The sequence below is a fragment of the Vidua chalybeata genome, chromosome 1 (genome assembly GCF_026979565.1).
Source record: "Vidua chalybeata isolate OUT-0048 chromosome 1, bVidCha1 merged haplotype, whole genome shotgun sequence".
NCBI classification, from domain to species: domain Eukaryota; kingdom Metazoa; phylum Chordata; class Aves; order Passeriformes; family Viduidae; genus Vidua; species Vidua chalybeata.
In genome coordinates, this window is record NC_071530.1 from 107,960,418 (window position 1) to 107,978,897 (window position 18,480).

Genomic DNA, 18,480 nt, shown 5'->3' on the forward strand with positions numbered 1-18,480 from the left:
ATTGCACATAGAGAAGGCATGATGCTCTGTATCTTCTCAAATGGTGTTCTACATTCAAGAGTGAGCCTTTACTGTTTCAGAACAGTGCCCACTAGGACACTAGGTTTTTGATGGAAACAATCAGGCTAGAACTCTCCCTCAAAACAGTTGCCATGTGTTTAGGCAGCAGCTACACTTGTGTTATTAAACAAACAAAATATCTGAACATTTTTGGCAGAGATTCAGCAGCCTGAAATATACATTATTGCACCTCCTAACTGGATGGTGACCAAAAATAGACTTCTTGATGACTTTTTCCTCCTGGAAAATTTACTCTTGAAGGAGGATATATTTTGTTACAAACACGAGGTTCCTCCAAACAATAAATGCATAAAAGAAAGCAATCTCACTCTGTCGAGTGAGATGGCTTATATTGCTTTTGGAAAACTTTAAAATGTTTGATTAGATCTGCTTTGGAGATTATTTAATCTGTGACAGAATGCTGTATTTTTCGAACTTTCAGGAATTGAATTAAAATGGAATGTGACCTCTATCTAACAGTTCCAACAAAAGAAAATACACTTTCTATCAGAAAACATAAATTAGTAGAATTAAAATAAAAGCCTCACAGGTTTAATAAAGGATGGAAAAAACTTGGTTTCTACATCAAACTCTCCAACTCATGCTTCAAGAAACTGCGTAGGCAGACTTTGCTCACAAAATTCTGAGGACATTCCATCTCAAATCAAGACTTAATTGATTGATGTTGTAAGGTGTCTTTATGAGAAATAGTTCTTTAAAGGACAGACTGCAAAATATTTGCTAATAGTCTATGAAGTACTGTAGCTAATTAAAGAAAGTACATTTGTCAAATAAATTAAGTGATACATTGTCATTTGCCTTCTCAGTAATCTATAATACATCTCCAGTATATCAGCATGAGTTAAAGGAGCCTTTGTTACAGCTAGTAAAAACCTCAATTACTCTTCTAAATAAAAGTCTGACATACTATTTTTTATCCATTCTTAACAGGACCCTATACTTAAGCTATATATCATATACTTCTTTGAATCAAAAAGTTCCTTCAAAAGCAAAGTCAGATATTAAATAAAATATTTTTTTTCCTTTGGAATAAACAAGAAATAGCCTTATTTGCCTATTAGCATTTAGTTTCTACTTTGATAAATTTATACTTTCCATTGAAAATCATTCTGAAGGTTTTCAAATTAACTCAACTTTAAGTTATTTAATCATTATTCTTCTGGAATAAAAAAGACCCTAAACATATCCTTAAAAATTATTTAAAATATCTTTACTATTTCATTTTTCATTTTCTTTCAACCATAAACTCTTGCCAGGAAAATAAGTGATTTTTTAAAGAAAGCAAATGTAGGTAATTGCATCTATTTACTGTTTATGTAACTTCTCCTAGAGCCTTTCTTTGGACCACCTAGCTTGTGGGGCTTTTAAAAAGTCATTAGAGCTAAATTGCTTGAAATTAGTAAAGTTATTTTTCCCATTCATGCATCCATCTCAGCTGAGAAAAATCATTCAACAGTGACAACTTGACAGCACAGCCACTTTCCTCATTAATGGTTGACTAAGACAAGAAAATGGAATTTTTGTCTGCTGAAGTTTAGGCAGTGGTTTCATGGGTAGAACAGCCCCAACTGCTGTCAGCTGCTCAGTTTCTCTAAGCTGCAGAAGTGAACTGGCATACCTATACCTGCTGATGACAGACAGCTCTTCTGAGACAGAGTGGCAGCAGGTTAGCTCCTCTAAGCAATCCACAGGGCAATGGCAGTGGCCTCACAAACACTGCTTAATCGTTATTCTGCTCCCAAAGGTGTTGCAGCTGATTGATATGCTCAAATTTCATTCTGGATAGTGATAAAAACCCCAAGCTATCACACAATTCTATTTGCTATCCTTACCCAGCAAACATTTTGCCCAACTCAGACTGTCAGGTCCATTTCTAATCACTGTACAAGTAACATTAAGTAAATGTGGCATTTGGAACACTTGATGCTTTATACAAAAAAAGCAGAAATCTTCACTTATTCTTCACTTTCTCTCAATTGTAGGCACTAAGAGATGCATGTTTTGTCAAATGTATGGAGAAAATGTACATCTAATAAAAAAACTTATAATTTCAGTCATGTTACTAACCTGCCTGGCAAAGAAGTGAGTTCACTTGTTACTCATTCAAAAAAAAAAAAAAAAAAAAAAAAAGCTAAACTTTGTCTTATGAAGAAAGTCCTTAATAGCTAAACCTCTCTCCCCTCAAATATCTGTTATATCTCTCATCTGCTCTTATCAAAATTTCTCTTCTTGAAAGACAGTTTATTTACACATGTGCGAAGTCAATCCCAGAATAGTCATGAGTACAGTTAAGTAAATATCTCCTTCCCTCTTACAAAATAATTATTTGAAAACAACATTCTTCAATTTACTATCAACACTTTGATAGGTACAAAGCTGAAGTGATACAATCAATCATTCCTGATTAGTTTTTGATAAAGAGGAGCACAGAAAAGTACCAAAACTGTAGAAAAGAAGACCAGATGTTCTGCTGAGCCATTCATCCATTAGTCATCCATTTTTAATTTTTGATCAGTAAATAACATTCTAACAGGGACAGAAAGTGGAAATTTTTTTTTTTAGTGATCCAATGATAACACTCTCTGGAGAATATTTCCATAGAATTGAAGAGCATCATGGGAAAAATGCTTCCAGTAGTATCCAGTATTCAGGCTGGATTTCTCATCAGAGGAATCTCAGAGGAAAGGCATCAGTTAAGACAATACTGTACAAACTGATGGAAGAAGGAATTACTCAGGGCTATCGAACACACCTCCAATCTAGAAGGCCTCTAAATTATAAAACACAAAAGGCAAAGAAAATTCTCTAAATTACTGTTATAAACTTCTCTACTTTATAGTCTACTCCAAGCACTGTTTGTAGAGACAATATACAAAGCTGGAGAGAGAGACCTTTGAACTTGACCTGATTTATTGCTTCTTTTTGCCTGCCACAGAAAATTGGATTCATAAGCCTCTGCTTGAGCTACCTGAAGGTAGAAGTGACCTGATATGTCCTATATGACAGAGGGTGATCATCTTGCTACCATACTTGCTTGGGTCAAGTAGCATTTCTTGTGGAAATTTACAGCTTTCCGGTCTCTACCAGTCTGAATGCCTCCCCTCACTGATATTCACAGCAGTCTAAGACTAAGTCATTACATCTGAGAAACATTCCTCATTCAAAAAAAGTATTTATGATACACTTGATTTCACTGTCCTCCTATTCAGAAAAGAAAGCTCAGAGCAGTGTGATTTAGGCTTTTTTCTTGGACTCAACTTGTAGAATGTCTCGCCACCAAAACTATTATAGCTCCTCTTCAGGCTCTGCCTTCCCTCCTCTCCACCATCCCTCATTCCCCAGCTCACAGCATTACACCATTACAGGCCTCCACATACAAATGTTTGCTGTCACTTTGGTGTTTAGACATCAGATTAGGCCTCACTCCCCCAAAACAAATATTTTGTTTTATTAGTAACTGGAAAACACTCCTAGATAGGTACAGTTTCAAGTGAACATTTTTGATAATACAGTATTTGGCATTGCATCAAATGCAAACATAATTATTTGCTCAGTTTTATGGCTATTTATTGAAAAACAAAATGTGACTGTCTGTAGCAATAGAACTACCTGAAACATTACCTCTATACAAACACTGTTGTGCAAGTGCAATATCACATCAGAGAAAAATATCAAAAGCCAAAGAAAAAGACTATTTAGGGGAAAAAAAAAGTAGGAACAGACACTTGAGTACTTTCAATTGGTCAAACTTCAGTATTCCTCACACACACAAAAAATCTTCATTAATTCTACTGATTCTCTGAAGCACAGATCTTTTTGGCTAAGGGTCATCTTAGCATGAGGAAGATAGTTTTAAATTGCACTATAAAAGGAGATACCATTCCTACAAATCCACCCATTTAAAACTTCTACAGTCTGCAGCCACATTAGCTGCTTCCAAATATCTGGGGGGCAAGAAAAGAAACATCAGTGGGAACCAAAGTTCTGGAAAAATCTGAAATGTCAGTAGTTTTTTCAAGGCAAAACCACAGTTGTGGCCAGGATACTCATAATGAATGGCTGATTGTGTGATGCCTTCTTTAGATGGTGTCACCAGAGAACGATTTTATGATAGAGAGTTTAACTAATGATTGATATGTGAGAAAAAACCTAGTTAAAGGACAGAAATATTTTAGTGATAGGAACTGCCAAGCAATAGTCTGAGAAAAGTAAAACATAACCATGAAAAACATAAACATGTACAAGAAATATGTAACAATTTAAAGTAAGTTTAGCACATTTCCTGTAACAGAAGTCATAACAGAAATTAGAATTAAATATCTAGGGCATGGTCTCCTTTCCTATCATCAAGAATCCAGAAACCATTTGCTTTACTCTGCCATTTTTTATCAATTGCTCTTGTTTTTCTATGGCTTACCTCAGGGGATAAACAGTAACAAAGCACCTTTGTTAGTGAATGTGTCAGCTTCAAGAAACACATTGAACAGAATGAATAAATGGCTTTGATAATTTCTGTGGTCTTTGGCCCTTATGGAGATACAAAACCAAAAAGATGTTGTTCTACCAGCTCTAGAGTTAGACAATCTGGCAGCCCTCTCTCCCAGGTGAAATACCTGGTCCTCAGCCCCAAATGAAAGCTGAAAGGACAGCAAAGTTTTGCAAATAAATAGCTGACGTCCCCAAGTAATTAATGTGATTGCCTTAAGTGGATTCCAATCCACATGGATTAGCTCATTTAAAATACCAAGATTAACTTCTAGCTTTCCAGAAAGTCAGTTATTAATTTGTGTGTGTATTGGTCATCACGTAGTAGACTTTGCTTAAACTGCTTCCCAACTGTCATTCTACTGTATTTTATTTGCAGAATATTAATACAAGCTGTCCAATATGTACATTTTCTTAGCTGGAGAGTCAAGGCTGTCTTCTTGCCAAGAACACCTTGAACCCACCTGTCAGTCACAGCATCTGGCAGCTTTATCTGCATTATATTTATATGTACCTCAGTCCTAAACCTGATGCCAATGGAGTTTTGTTATATTGCATGATCAATCATAACTCAAGTGGTAGCACACATCAGCTATGTGCAGATTAATTCTACCAGAAAGAAATTTCTGCTCAAAGGTTAAATAAATCATGAAGTATTTATACCTCACTGCAACTACCTCAGCCTACATAAGCCCAGTCTCACCCGCCTGTTCGTCTTCAAAATAGGCGCGCTGAAATGGAAAGATTACAACAGAAAAGAAGTAGGGTGAAATTAATTTTGCCATCTGTAAGAGGATAAAGCAAATTAAAAAAAAAATCCCCTAAGTCCATATTATTTGTTGTATTTCACATATATTTTGTGCTGGCCCCATCCCATAAAAGTATTTTGAAATCCAGGAGCAAAGCCAGGGAGTTTTTTGAGATGTTTTTCATTGTCTTCTACCTACCCTCAGACTGCAATAGCAAATCCTTAACATAAAATTGCACAGAGGAAGAAGAAAACTCATCAAATACTTACTGGAAAAAAAAAAAAAAATTAGTGTATTTTTTTTTTTACAGTTTGTTGCTTCATTGGATATAATTTAACTGGGGGCCAGTCAGCCAACTCTCACTCTAATGATTCTGATCCTACAAGTAATTTCTTTAGTGATTAGGAATCTATTCATATCAAATGGACTATATTATTGCATTAATAATTCAGCAGCTCCCACAGCAAAAGAGTAAAAATGATGAAAACACATCCAAATAAATTCTCATCCCTCTACCAGCCTGCCTGAGCTGCTTCTTTCCTTCCCATCACAGAACATGACAGATTTGGTTCTTCACCAGAGTCAGAATTTTACATATTTGATGACCTCTTTGAGGACTGCTGGTAGGTAGAAAAGGTTAGAGAACTTGAGAATCTTATATTCCCACAGAAATTTCAGTTTCTAAGGTAAACAAATATCTGTCATCTCTATTAACAACTGTCCTGTAAAGCTACTTGTCTTGAGCATTTCCAAATAGTTTATAAATCAAGCTGAAGTTCATGAAAAGTGTTGATTCTTTGGCCTAACATCAAGAACAGAAGTGCTTTCTGGAAAGTGCTCCATAATTCTTGATTGCAAGTACAAAATCATCTTAAAGCAATGACATTTAATGAATTTTATGCATCATGTTTAACGTAACAGGCTACATTTTACACACAGTTCAAATACCACGATCTGTGTTAACAAATGGTAGCCTGTTAGTTCTCAGTAGTGGACAAGGCATACTGTGAATTAATGACTCTTTAATGAGAGCAAGAAAGAGCCAGAAACAAATAAAAACAAGAATAAAACTAATGCATCTATGTATTTTCCTAATTTGTATTGCCAGAATTAATTCAAAAAGTGTAGTGTGAAATATACTCTAGTTATACTCTATCCTCAAGTGGGTTTTGTTTGTTTGTTTGGTTGGGTTTTTTTGTTTGTTTTTTTTTTAATGCAATAAAATTATTGCAACAGATTCCACTGCATTATTTGGCCACTAAGTTTTCTTCCAGGAATAAAAAAATTATTTTGCGTAGACCAGCAAGTGAAATTCTTTTTATCCAGTTCTATTAAGCTTTTGCTAACTAAAGATCCTTCTTCTCTGCCATTGTTGTAAGGCCAAAGTCAAAGTAACCTGTCATGACATACACTTCTGAACAGCAGAAAGATTATGGGGGTATGGCAACAGTTCCGGAACAACTGTTTTCCACTCTTCCAAGGAACAAAAAGCTCTTTTAAAAAATTTAAGCAAGAATATAAAGTATAATCAAAACAGTCTCTGCAAACAACGTTTACTATACTTATTATTTCCTATTGGACATATTTTCTTAACAGAGCTATTTTGTGAATGAATGGCAAAGCATCAGGCATTGATATTTTCCTGTTTAACGCAAGAGAACGTTTCCAGCTGCAGCTAGCAGAACTCACGCACCACATCTCCCTAGCTGACCATAATCAAAACCAAACACCTCCAAACCCTCATTTCTCCTGCATATAATTTACTGAGAGGCAATATGCCCAAACTCAGGGCCCAACAACATGACTCTAAACAACCCCAAGTTCACTTGAGCTGATCCTAAGTGCATGCTTGTATTAGGCCTAGATTATAACACATCTGTCACAGAAAGTATTGCAAACCTTTAACAGCTTCTTCCTCCATCTATGCCCTTACACATATACACAAAGCTGTGCAAGTTCTTCTATTGCTGGACTATAATTAGTACTGAAATGACCTGTTCCATTCCAATCATATTAAATATAAAATCAATTAACACCTGGCATGCACCCACAATGAAATTTAATATTGGATCTGATTATTCTTAACCTTAGGCTGCTGATCTTCAGTTACATTTTTGGATGTTACCCAGTGTCTATGACATGCAGAAAACATACTCTGAGGTTCATGTCAAAATTTGTGTCTATTAGGCCATCACTGTTATGTTCTAGGGCAATGAATTTCTTCACTGGGACAAGTTTTGCCTCGCTATCACTGTTAGTAAAGAAAGTCAATTTTCCAAAGCCAATGACTTTTTTTTAAGAGCTCCTTCCCTCCTTCTTTCTTCATTGTCTGCTTGGCTCATAGGAATTTTTGTCCATGGGAACTGAACTCCTTGCAACCATTGAGTCAACACCGTATCCCATCCCTGCCATTGCAGGATCTTCTGTGCTGCAACATCCCTAAACATTAACAACAAAAACCCCAGCCAACCAACCAACCAATCAAAAAACTGAACCAAACAAAAAGGAATCATTGCTCATTTGGAAAAGTCTAACGTTGACCAAGTCTTGTTTGTTTGTTTTAATTAGAATATTATGGAACCGTAAACATGAAAATTATAATTACCATTCTCCAGAAAAAAAAAAAAAATCATACCCCAAATGTCTATATTATCTCCCAAATGTCTATCATCCCCCAAATATTTTGATAACTCATGTCATTTTCCCTTGTAGATGGTGCCAAGAGACAAAATCTGTGCCTACTCAGCCTGATTTTGCTAGAGCTATGAGGTGTGAATTCCTGGCAGGATTATGTGATAAAAAGCTGAGTGGTCAATATAAACAAAATAATTTGAAACAACAAAGCTGTGAGGGACAAATTGTACTTCTAGCACACAGGTTTCACACAGGTTTAATAGAGGTCAGCAATAGTCTTGGATGTTGTTACCATGGGGAGGCTCTCAAGTGATAAGGAAACAATAATTTTTGGTGATTTGAGTGGGACTGGGGGGAATGAGAGTTCCTAAAGAACTCCTGTAGGCAATAATATTTTCTAGGTTGCACTTGCTGCAAAGTATGACTTTCCAGACAGTGCAGGATGCTGCTGCTGCACCTCTTCACTAAATCAAGATGAAACCCAACATAATCCAAAGCAAATGGATGTATGTGATATTCTATTCCCCATCACTTTACATCAAGTGAAGCTCATATATGCCTGGGAACGGTTTCATTTACATACAGGGCATTGCTTAAAATACAGCAGATTTTTAAGTTTTCTTGAGTAATGAATATTTACTGTTTTACAAGAAGCAGAATCTTTAAGCTGATTTGATTATTGACCCCAAATTTCAACAGAAATGAGCAAATTTAGGAGTTTTGGAAGGCGCTTTCTTGTTTATTTTAGATTTTGTTTTTGTTTAAACATAGCATTTAATAGCACCCAGCTAGCTCTCTCTTTGTGGCTGAAGACAGTAACATTCACTCCCACACATATAGCCACAAGGCTCAAGGATGAAGGAGCTGTGGAGATCAACACTGTATGCTGATGTGTCATGCATCTTCCCAGTTTCTAACTGACAGATAGGAAATGTCTTGCACGGGAATACGGTAGAATGTAGAAACATTCTTTTTCTTTGAATATGCTATTAATACAAATTTTTAAAAAAATACAAAAAGTGAGACACTTGTCTGAAGAAGTAGGGACCCAAACTTGGAAGCCTAGCCAATATTCATGCTGCTGTAAAATAATGATTACCTTTAAAAATAAAAAAGAACAAAAAATAAAACCAGTTTCTTTCACATTAAAAAAAAAAAAAAAAAGAAGACATTAAAGGCACTTCTCTTCTTCCTTGAACCTTTTGCTCCTTGACACAAATCATGTCTTTTTCTAGCTAAATCATATACATCATCTGTCAGACATTAACCCCTTGCACACTAAAATGGATCCCATTATTTGAAACCTCTCAGCCTCCTGATCTTTAAATGATTTCACATGTTGCAAGATGATCCAGAAGTATCCCAAATTAATAGTAATAACCTGTTTACAGTAAGACCAAATTAGTAAAATGGAAAAGACAGAAATGAAGGCTCTATAGACTGTGAATACCAAAAAAATTCTTCCATATAAACTCATCTCCATGTACCCCAGTAGCTGACTGTGGTTAGAAGATAGGTTTCCATCTAAAATATTTCTCCTACCAGCAGTCTCTACTCCCACAAAAAAAGGAAAATAAAGGGGATACTTTAAATAAATATATATCTATGCATACCTGTATGTATATACTCACCCTTAAAACAAACATCAGAATTTCTAATTTAATTCCAGTAAGAAACCAAAGCTTTTCCTTGGAATTTTGCAGAGACCACATCACATGTTTTAACGGGACTGTTTGCAATCAAGCAACATATCAAAGCAGTTCAGCATCAGACACAGAGGTAAGCAGCCTTAAATATACTCCACCAGCAACCACTTGCTCCTCTGAAAATGTGCAGTGCATGTAAGGAAAATGGAACAAGCCAGAAAAAGAAAACATTCATCTTTTCATCATAATTCCTAGATAGTAAGTTATATGAGGAGCAGCTGAGGGAGCTGGGTTTGTTTATCCTGGAGAAAAGGAGGCTCAGGGGAGACCTTATCGCTCTCTGTAACTTCCTGAAAGGAGGGTGTAGCAGATGGGGATCGATCTCTTCTCCCAGGCAACGAGTGACAGAATTAGAGGACATGGCCACAAGCTGTACCAGGGGCGTTCAGGCTGGACATCAGGAAGAACTGCTTCATGGAAAGGGTATTTTAGAATTGGAACTGACTGCCTAGGGAGGTGGTGAAGTCATCATCTTGGAGGTGTTCAAAAAAGACTGCACATGGCACTAAATGCTATGGTTTAGCTGACAATGTGTTTATGAGACAAAGGTTGAACTTGATGATCTTATAGGTCTTTCCCAAACTTAATGATTCTGTGATCTCAATTTTTTTCTACTGTTATGTCTAAATGATGATTTGCAAGGTGAAAAATACCTCTCCACCCTTCTTGCTTTGTAAGACTACGTTTGTCTTAAATGGTATGCATCATGCAGTCCATGCCCAGGAGAGACAAGACTGCAGGGCTGTACTGCCCAAATGACAAGCTCTTAAGGAAAGGACATTTTGGAACTGAAAAAGTGCCATGAACCAAATGTTATTAAAAGCAGTAACAATGGTGGACAATAACTAAAAACTAACCACTTCACTCAATGACAGCACATCTGTCAGAAAATTAAAAAAAAAAGTTGGAAAACAAAACAAAACTCATATATCATGTTAAAAAAAGAAAAAGCATAGCTACTTAACAGAAAGAATGACTGCTAAGGACTCTGTAAAATCACATTTCCAAAATCAGCCAGATATTCCGCTCTTGGGGTCTGACTAATTGGAACGCAGCATGAAAAGCACCCATTACATATTTTCTATCCAATTCAAATGAGCATTTTGAAAATAGTGTTACTGTTACTCAGCCTTTCCAGGAAGAAGGATACCACAATTCATAAGGGTTTCACTATCAAGCCAAAAAGCCCTCCAGGGGTAACTACAATTCAAATTTTGAAGTTAATTCAATTACATGCCCACAGATACAAGAAAGTTACAGAATCATCTTCTGAAAGTTCTGTTTGAAAACAGGCAAGAAAGAGAATATTCAGGTGTCCTTTGTATAATTAAGGTATGTGCTGCGCCTTTCTAGAAGTAGATCTCTGTGGTCTAGGCATGAACAATGATGTGTGGGCTGTTCAAAGCTTACACACAGTAATACATGAAATGTCTTCAGCTTCTGCTCAAACATGAAATTGAATATATCGCTAAGAGAAGTCCCAAAACCTCATCCCATTTAGTTTACTTTATACCGCCAGAGTGTGGAAGCTGGAATTTCTTCTAAACCAGAAGGATTTATAAAATTAAATGGGATTTAGCGATAGGAATGCCAAAAGTAAAATTAATGAAATGCAAGATGAAAATCATTAAATGAAAAAATAAATTAAATGGCTGCTAAACAGCCAGACCTGGGAAGAATATCCTCAGAAATAGATAAATACAGCCTTAAGTGTTATAAAATATGAAATTTTAACATTTTTTTCTTAAAGATTCTGGGATTTGCAACTGCAGAAGACAGGGTGAGACTCTACAATCAGTAGCTCAGGAAACCATCTTCTCTTATATTCAACTTTTACTTATGTTTTTAGACTGTTATGGTTTAAAAAAAAATATCAATTTCCACCTGTTTCTTAGTAGCTTTTTTCCTGCAAAGGCAATTTTTCTCTCCCTACAGCTTCCATCTACTGAAAGCTGGGTGTGGAGAAAGGAAACCCATTCTATGTTATAATAGAGAAATTCACCTAATAAAATTTTGTAGCATTTCCGGGATTTCAATACCTGTGCAATTGTTCACCAAGCAGCATTTGAATCCTATTTAAATCCTATTAATTCTTCTTTGTTTAGTGCTTCAGTCCAATAATGGGGCAGATTTTAAAAAATAAAACAAACAAACAGAAACATTTCACACACAAAACACAGCATATTCCAACCAGAAGGCTAAAACCTAAGTACACCCAGACTCATTAGAACAGCCTCATTAGTGACTGAGCATTGTAAACCTGAAGATTTTTATACCATCCCAGTGATGTTCTCTAGCAGACTTAGGAAGACTCCCATAAACTACCTAGGACTTTGACAGCAGAAATATTTCAATCTTACCAGTAGAATTAAATTATTCATAATTAATAACCTTTATTGAGCAGTGTTCTTTTCACCTTTATCTACAAACCTCTTTTCTACAAATATATTATTTTAATGTAATTTCTGATGATTGTCTAGAAAAACTATGACTTCCATGAAACAGGTGCCTTTGCAATTCATTACATATGAATGGTTCTTTAAGCCACATCAATTTTTCTTCACTTAGACAAAGTTTAAATAAAAATCAACCCACAAAAATAACAAAGAGTAAATATTATTGTGTGTACACACATATTCAATTGCTACTTAGAGTGCCAAGATAAGGAAGAAAGGCACTCCATGGACTCAGAATATCTCACCAGATTACTAAAGGACCCAAAAGACCCCCTTGGATTACCAAATCTGGCAAGGTGGGGAAAAAAGCCCACCTGTTTATGCTAAGGAATATGCATAATGGCTACAACCTGGATGGCTAAAGGAATAGCAGACTAAACTGTGAAAGTTCATGCAAAGAATTGCATAAAACTGCAAACTTTTTTTAAAATGTGATTTTTATCTGATTTTTAAATTTTGTTTCTTTACAAAAGGAAGATCTGTGTACTGAGGAATGGGTATAAGGTCTGTGTCAGGAAGCTTCTCAAAAGGTATATGCACAACATTGCAGGAAAGCACACTGACTGCAGAGGGATGCCTGGGAAAGCACGGATGCTACAGAACTGATACTCTGCAAAGTGAAGAATTCAGGTAACTCATGGTACAGAACTCAACATCAGGCCTGAGACCCAGCAGTTAGCTTCATCTGAATAAGATCAACAGTGCTGGAAATTTCTAAGCATGTAACAAATAGTGATTGCTCCTTAATCAGTGCCACAATATTTGATGCTTGCACTGCATAATGCAAGACCGTATGGAGAACTGTCAACAAAAGCTGTAGGATCCAATTGAATTCACATCAAGCTTCATTCATGTATGTGAATTTATATACAATGAATATATTTATATATGAAGAACAAGAAGTGCTCCATATATACCACATTATCAATGTTGTCAATTAAATTTTCATCCAGATGTAACCTGTTCATATTGATGCTTACGCTGGACTCTTGACAAGTCTGTTCCAAATTAGTCCACTGAGGTGAACTGAAGCTACCCAACAGAAGTAGAGATGTATCATCCTGTCTTTATACACTCCATGCCCAGAGCCAAACCAAGAAACTCCCCTGTTCTCTCAGTCTGCTAATGTCTCTGAAAAGCCATCAGAGAGGACCACCATGTAGCTAGCAGCTGTTTCTTAGACATCTTTAAATGAAAGATTTTCCCTTTTTTTAAGGTATAGGGATGACAAACACAACTAGAAATATTCTGAAGAGTCCAAGCACAGTGGGAGGGAGCAGAAGACACGGCTGTGCTGAGAAGTGCATCCAGCTGCTCAGCCTGCAGGTGCATCTGGAGTAGATGGGCAGGATGAAAAATTAGAGGTGTTCCTGGGCTGGATACATCTGAGTAATGAGGGAAGTTTGTAAAAATAAATCAGGGAAAACATGCTTGGATAAGATCAGTCTAGAGTAAAATAAGACAAACAGCGGAATCAAATCATAGTTGAGATCTCAGTGATGTGAACAGGAAGTAGAAATAAGAGACCCAAAAAGAGAGAAAACAAACTATGAATAAAAACTGGCATTGGATATAGTGTGAAAAATTATGAATAGCTAGAAAAAGTGGCAATAAGAATGGCAAGTGTGAAGGAAAACAGTCCAACTTTAAAACAGTAGGCCAAACATTGTTAAGGAAATTGAAAACTACCATATAATTTTCCAGTTCCCTCAAGAAAAAAAGAAATTCACACCACAGTTAGGAGAGCCTGAGAAATAAGCATGAACATTACAAACCACAAAAAAAGTAAAATTCCCTATCTTTTCCAGAGATTGTGATTTATAAAGGCTCCGGATATTCAGAAGAATGGGGTGATAAGGAGAAGCATTTCACAGCTGCAAAACAGATACTTTCCTTAACTCAAACACATCCAACTTTCCATCCCTTCAGCAACCAAATGCCAACATGAATGCTGTAGGTCTTGAGCAGGGCACCGTGGAAGATAAAAATAGTTCTGCCTACAACAAACACTTGTCTCTACAGGCTCGTAGCACGGCAATTGAGAAACACGAGGTGCACTTTCCATTTCCTAGCAGAACTTCACCTCACATGCTCAGCCACTTGCAGATTAAAACTTGCTGTCTTACAGCTGTGCAGCTAGTGAGAGGATTAAAGGAACACATAAAATCTTTGCAAAGATACTTGTCGGTTTAGGATTCTCCAGATACAGCTCATCCCCAAAAAAGCCACAGTGCACAACACATGGCAATATAAAAAACGGAGCAGAAGAGGGAAAAAAATTGCAAAATGTCCATAACTAAACTAATGTATACTGTGAATATGCAAATATGTTCTATTTCATATCAACTCTAAAGCAGCATACAGGAGGGGAGCATTAGAGAATTGCACCACAGAAGGTTTAGGGGAGATACAGGTGTTTGAAAAAAAAGAATGGCTCTCTAAATGTTAAATTGGAACAAGAAGCAAGAGCAGACATCAAAGAATGATTTTTTTCCATGCTCTTGCCAATGTGCATGACCATATACATTGTTTACTGCTACTGTAGAGAATGTCAAAATTCTTTTTTTTTTTGATCTTGATGAAGTGCTGTCACAACAGCAGTCCAGTGAGATAAAAGGGCACTCAAAAGTGCAGTCACACTTTAAGCTCACCAAGCATTCTGTTATTCTCTGATAGCTTCCATTTTGTTAGAGAAATGTTTCCACATGGAAATGACTTATGTGTGCGAGGAGAAGCCACTCCTGAAGAAGATTATAGCAATTTATCAAAGAAAACCCCAAAGAAAGCATCTGGTTGGCCAAAAGAACAGAGTCCGTCCTAATTCAACCTTTATTTTATTTTCCCTGTTTCTTTTTAATGGCAGAGAGATACATACAAAAGAAAGGAGTCAAAAAAACTGCAGTGAGAAGCAGCAACAAGGAGCACTGCAAGGAAAGCAAGGTTAATTACAGCACAAGAAAAGATGCAAGGAATGTGAAGAATGTCAGCAAGTAAATAAATCAACAATCTACAGTCATCATCTACATTCCTGAACTACCTTGAAAGCAAGGCTATCTGCCCTTAACATTCCTGACAACAGTAGAGATTTTCAAGGAAGAACCCCCTTTGCTTCATGCTCAGTTTCTGCCAGCACCCTTCTGTCAACAACTGATTACAAAAGGACCTTTCCAAAGGGAGCCCGTAATATCTCTTACAACAGTTTTATCAGTACAAGCTTGTGAATACTTTGGGACAGCACAGAAGAATTAACAAGGAAGAATTAATGCTGTGAATATTGCACTTAGTTGAAAAAAACCTCAAGGTCATTGTCAAACAACTGCAGAAATGATGAACTATATTTCCCCCTCAACACTGCTCTCTAAAACATATTGGAGCCTAGCAGCTCATGGAATAACAGTACAAATCAACAAAGCCAGAGACTAATGTGGTTTTACAGATATATTTCTTCACAATGGTATCAACATAGTATAAAATAGGAGTTTTACAGAGGAAATGGAAGCTGAGCAAGAGAGACAAGAACATCTAAAAGTCAAGACTCAACAAGCTGGAAACAAACAAAAAACCACTGACAAAAAAACCCCAAGTGTATATACCAAACAATCAAAAAAAAAAAAAAACCTCAAAACTCCCAACCAAACATTGAAAATAAAACCCTGAGCCCCCAATACAAGTATATAAGTAAAATCAAGGATATGCCCTCAATAAGGTGACATAACAGAAGTAGACCTGCAGAGCAAAACCATGGAGGACCTTACTGACATACATTTTGTGGAAGGTTACTGAGTTTCCAGTAGGGGTTGTGGCAAATAACCTGGTTTAGTTTAGTCCATAAGAGAATCTAGATCAAGCTGGGGTTCAACCCAAAACATCACAAATGGGAAACAACAGAAATACAATAAAGAAGTGTAATCCTGAGCCAATGCTAACACAGATTTACCTGAAGTTGCTATATGACTCTGATGCTATATATAAAAAAACTTCTAAGCCCAGTCTCAAACAAACAACAACAAAAAAGAAAGGGAGAGGATGATTCCATGGGCACTGCTGCTTAGAAGACCACTTTTGTCTATAAAACACAGCAGTTTTTCTCCAAAAATTACTTTACAATACAAAATGTAATGTAGAAAACCCACAACAAATCATCATAGAGAATAATTTCTAAATTGGACATGAAGAATGCTTTTGCAACACTTGCTTTTGCAAATGAAGCTGATACAATACAATTAGGTAGCTGGGGGCTTCTTTTCATGTGACTGCAGAAATTTCTTAATGAAGTGTAGCACTTAAAACAAGTCTATTTTCAATGCCATTTTACTTCCAAATGCGGGGTGGGGGGATGGGGACTCTACCCCCAACTGTCCTCAATAGATTTTATCGTCATCTTAAAATAATAGATACAACTATGGTAAAAAAAAAAAAAAAAACAAAAAAACAAAAACAAAGCCAAGACAGAAAGCCTAGTGTACCTGTATGTTGCTCTTCAATCCAAGCTTGCAGGTACATGAAGAGGAGTAGACCAGCTACTCCAAACAGCAGTACAGACACGAAGACTTGTCTTAGGTTCATGACCCTACAAGGGGGCTTCTCTTCAGCTTTCAGAAGGACTCATTGCTCACTTTTCTGAAGTCTTCAGCATGCCTGCATCTTTTTCGGTGTCTTCCCCAGAGACACCAACCTGGAATAACAAGAGAGGGAGGTTGTTCTCATTTTACATTTTTATTCTTCACCAGAGACTGTGTTAACAGCATACAATATACAAGCTGGAACTCTTACAAGCTATTGCTTTCAATGCTTATATTTCTGCTCACAGTCTCTATGTTCTACCCCCAGATGAGTTCCAAGCAGGTGTGTTTCTCAAAGTGGCTGAAAAGACCATTCCACCTCCTGAAGAGCAAATATTATCTGCTGTCATAACAGAGGGAGGTAATGATCCAAATTAGGTCATTGGGTATCATCCCAATGCCCCACTCTGCCCACCAACCATCACAGCTGGGAAGTAAAAGCAAGCAGCTGGAGCCTCCCAGGTGGCTGAGTCACACTCCAAGAGGCTGCCAGCCCCATGTGATGGGCAACAGAGCATCTCTGCTTCTGGACTGTATAATCACATGTCCTTAAGGATGGGTCACCCCACAACATGACCACTCTGCTTGCAGAGCCCCAGCATTGGTTCAGCCTGTGCACTGAGGAGTCATACAATGATGTTCACCCTCAAATATGAATCCAAGTTGAGTTTTGCAGGATTAGGAAATGTCAGCATAAGATGGTATCAATAATAGAGCAGAAAATTAATTAATGGCTCAACTTTTTATTCAGCTCTCTTTTGCAATATGGAGGGGGACTTGTCAGGAACTCAATTCTTGCCATTAAGTTTAATGGAAACAAGCTCAACTGTAAAAACTTATCAAAAAGATTACTTTATTGAACAGCAGAGGACCCAGAGGAAGTAATTTATCTGATACCCTGCATATGCCACAAAGGGGTCACAGAATTCATTTTATAACATCAGAACATGAAGACACTGTGGATCACTAGAGGGCAACTCCTTAACCTCAATAAGAATGTGCTCACTTTGAAAGTGCTTTAGAAGCTGAAGAGCAGTTGTTAAAACTGGCCTGCACAGCAAAAGAAAATGCCTTAAAATTCAACATAATGGACACTGTTGTCAGTGCATATGACAGAGGTGTCTGATGAACTACCACAAAGAATGCTAGGAAAAACTCAAGCTTTTAAAGGAATACAGCCTACCTATTTGAAAGATAAATCTGTTAAATACACGGAAAAGAAAATGCAGGCACTTAACAGTTATTCTGAATCATACAAGTACTCCATGTTCCACAAGTTTGTATTTTTAATAACTCAGCACTGTTACATCTATAATTGCTGAGTTTCTAAAAATACAGTACACATAAAGCTTAGCAGGAACTCCCATTAAAAACAGCTGTTGAATGAACAAAGTAACTATGTTAGAAAGACGCAAAAGATTTCAAGAACAACAAAATTGTTCAGAACTTTTCAGATGTTTTTTCAATTCTGTGCCATTAAACTACACACTTCTCTTAAGCACAAACTTGCCTGCAGAAAATGTAAGCCACAGTTTAAATATTAATCATTTTATGTGTAATTGTTCTTTGAAGACAGATAGCTAGACATTAACAGAATGTAAATGTTCTGTCTGAAGTCTTTTTTTTCTGAGGGTCATGAAGCAACTGGTTCAAACCAGGCACATGAAAGGGAGGTGATAGAGGCTTTATTCTTAACCTTGCTCTTTCTGCTTTGATTCTACAGAGAGGGAATTTCTTATATGCTATATACAAGTACCTGTTTGCAGCTATTGTGATGATGCACAGGATTGGAAGGAAGCAGTGAAGA

The 18,480-nt window shown here is 36.7% G+C and overlaps 1 protein-coding gene across 1 annotated transcript in view; it reads right to left on the bottom strand.

Annotated features, from left to right (window-relative positions):
• CHST9 (carbohydrate sulfotransferase 9) overlaps positions 1–16,677 on the bottom strand; it is a 79,764-nt gene extending 63,087 nt beyond the window's left edge. Inside the window, exon 1 of the mRNA XM_053945756.1 lies at positions 16,578–16,677. Coding sequence (XP_053801731.1) covers positions 16,578–16,677 — 100 coding nt within the window. The remainder of the gene's footprint in view (positions 1–16,577) is intronic.
• Positions 16,678–18,480: the final 1,803 nt, after the last annotated feature.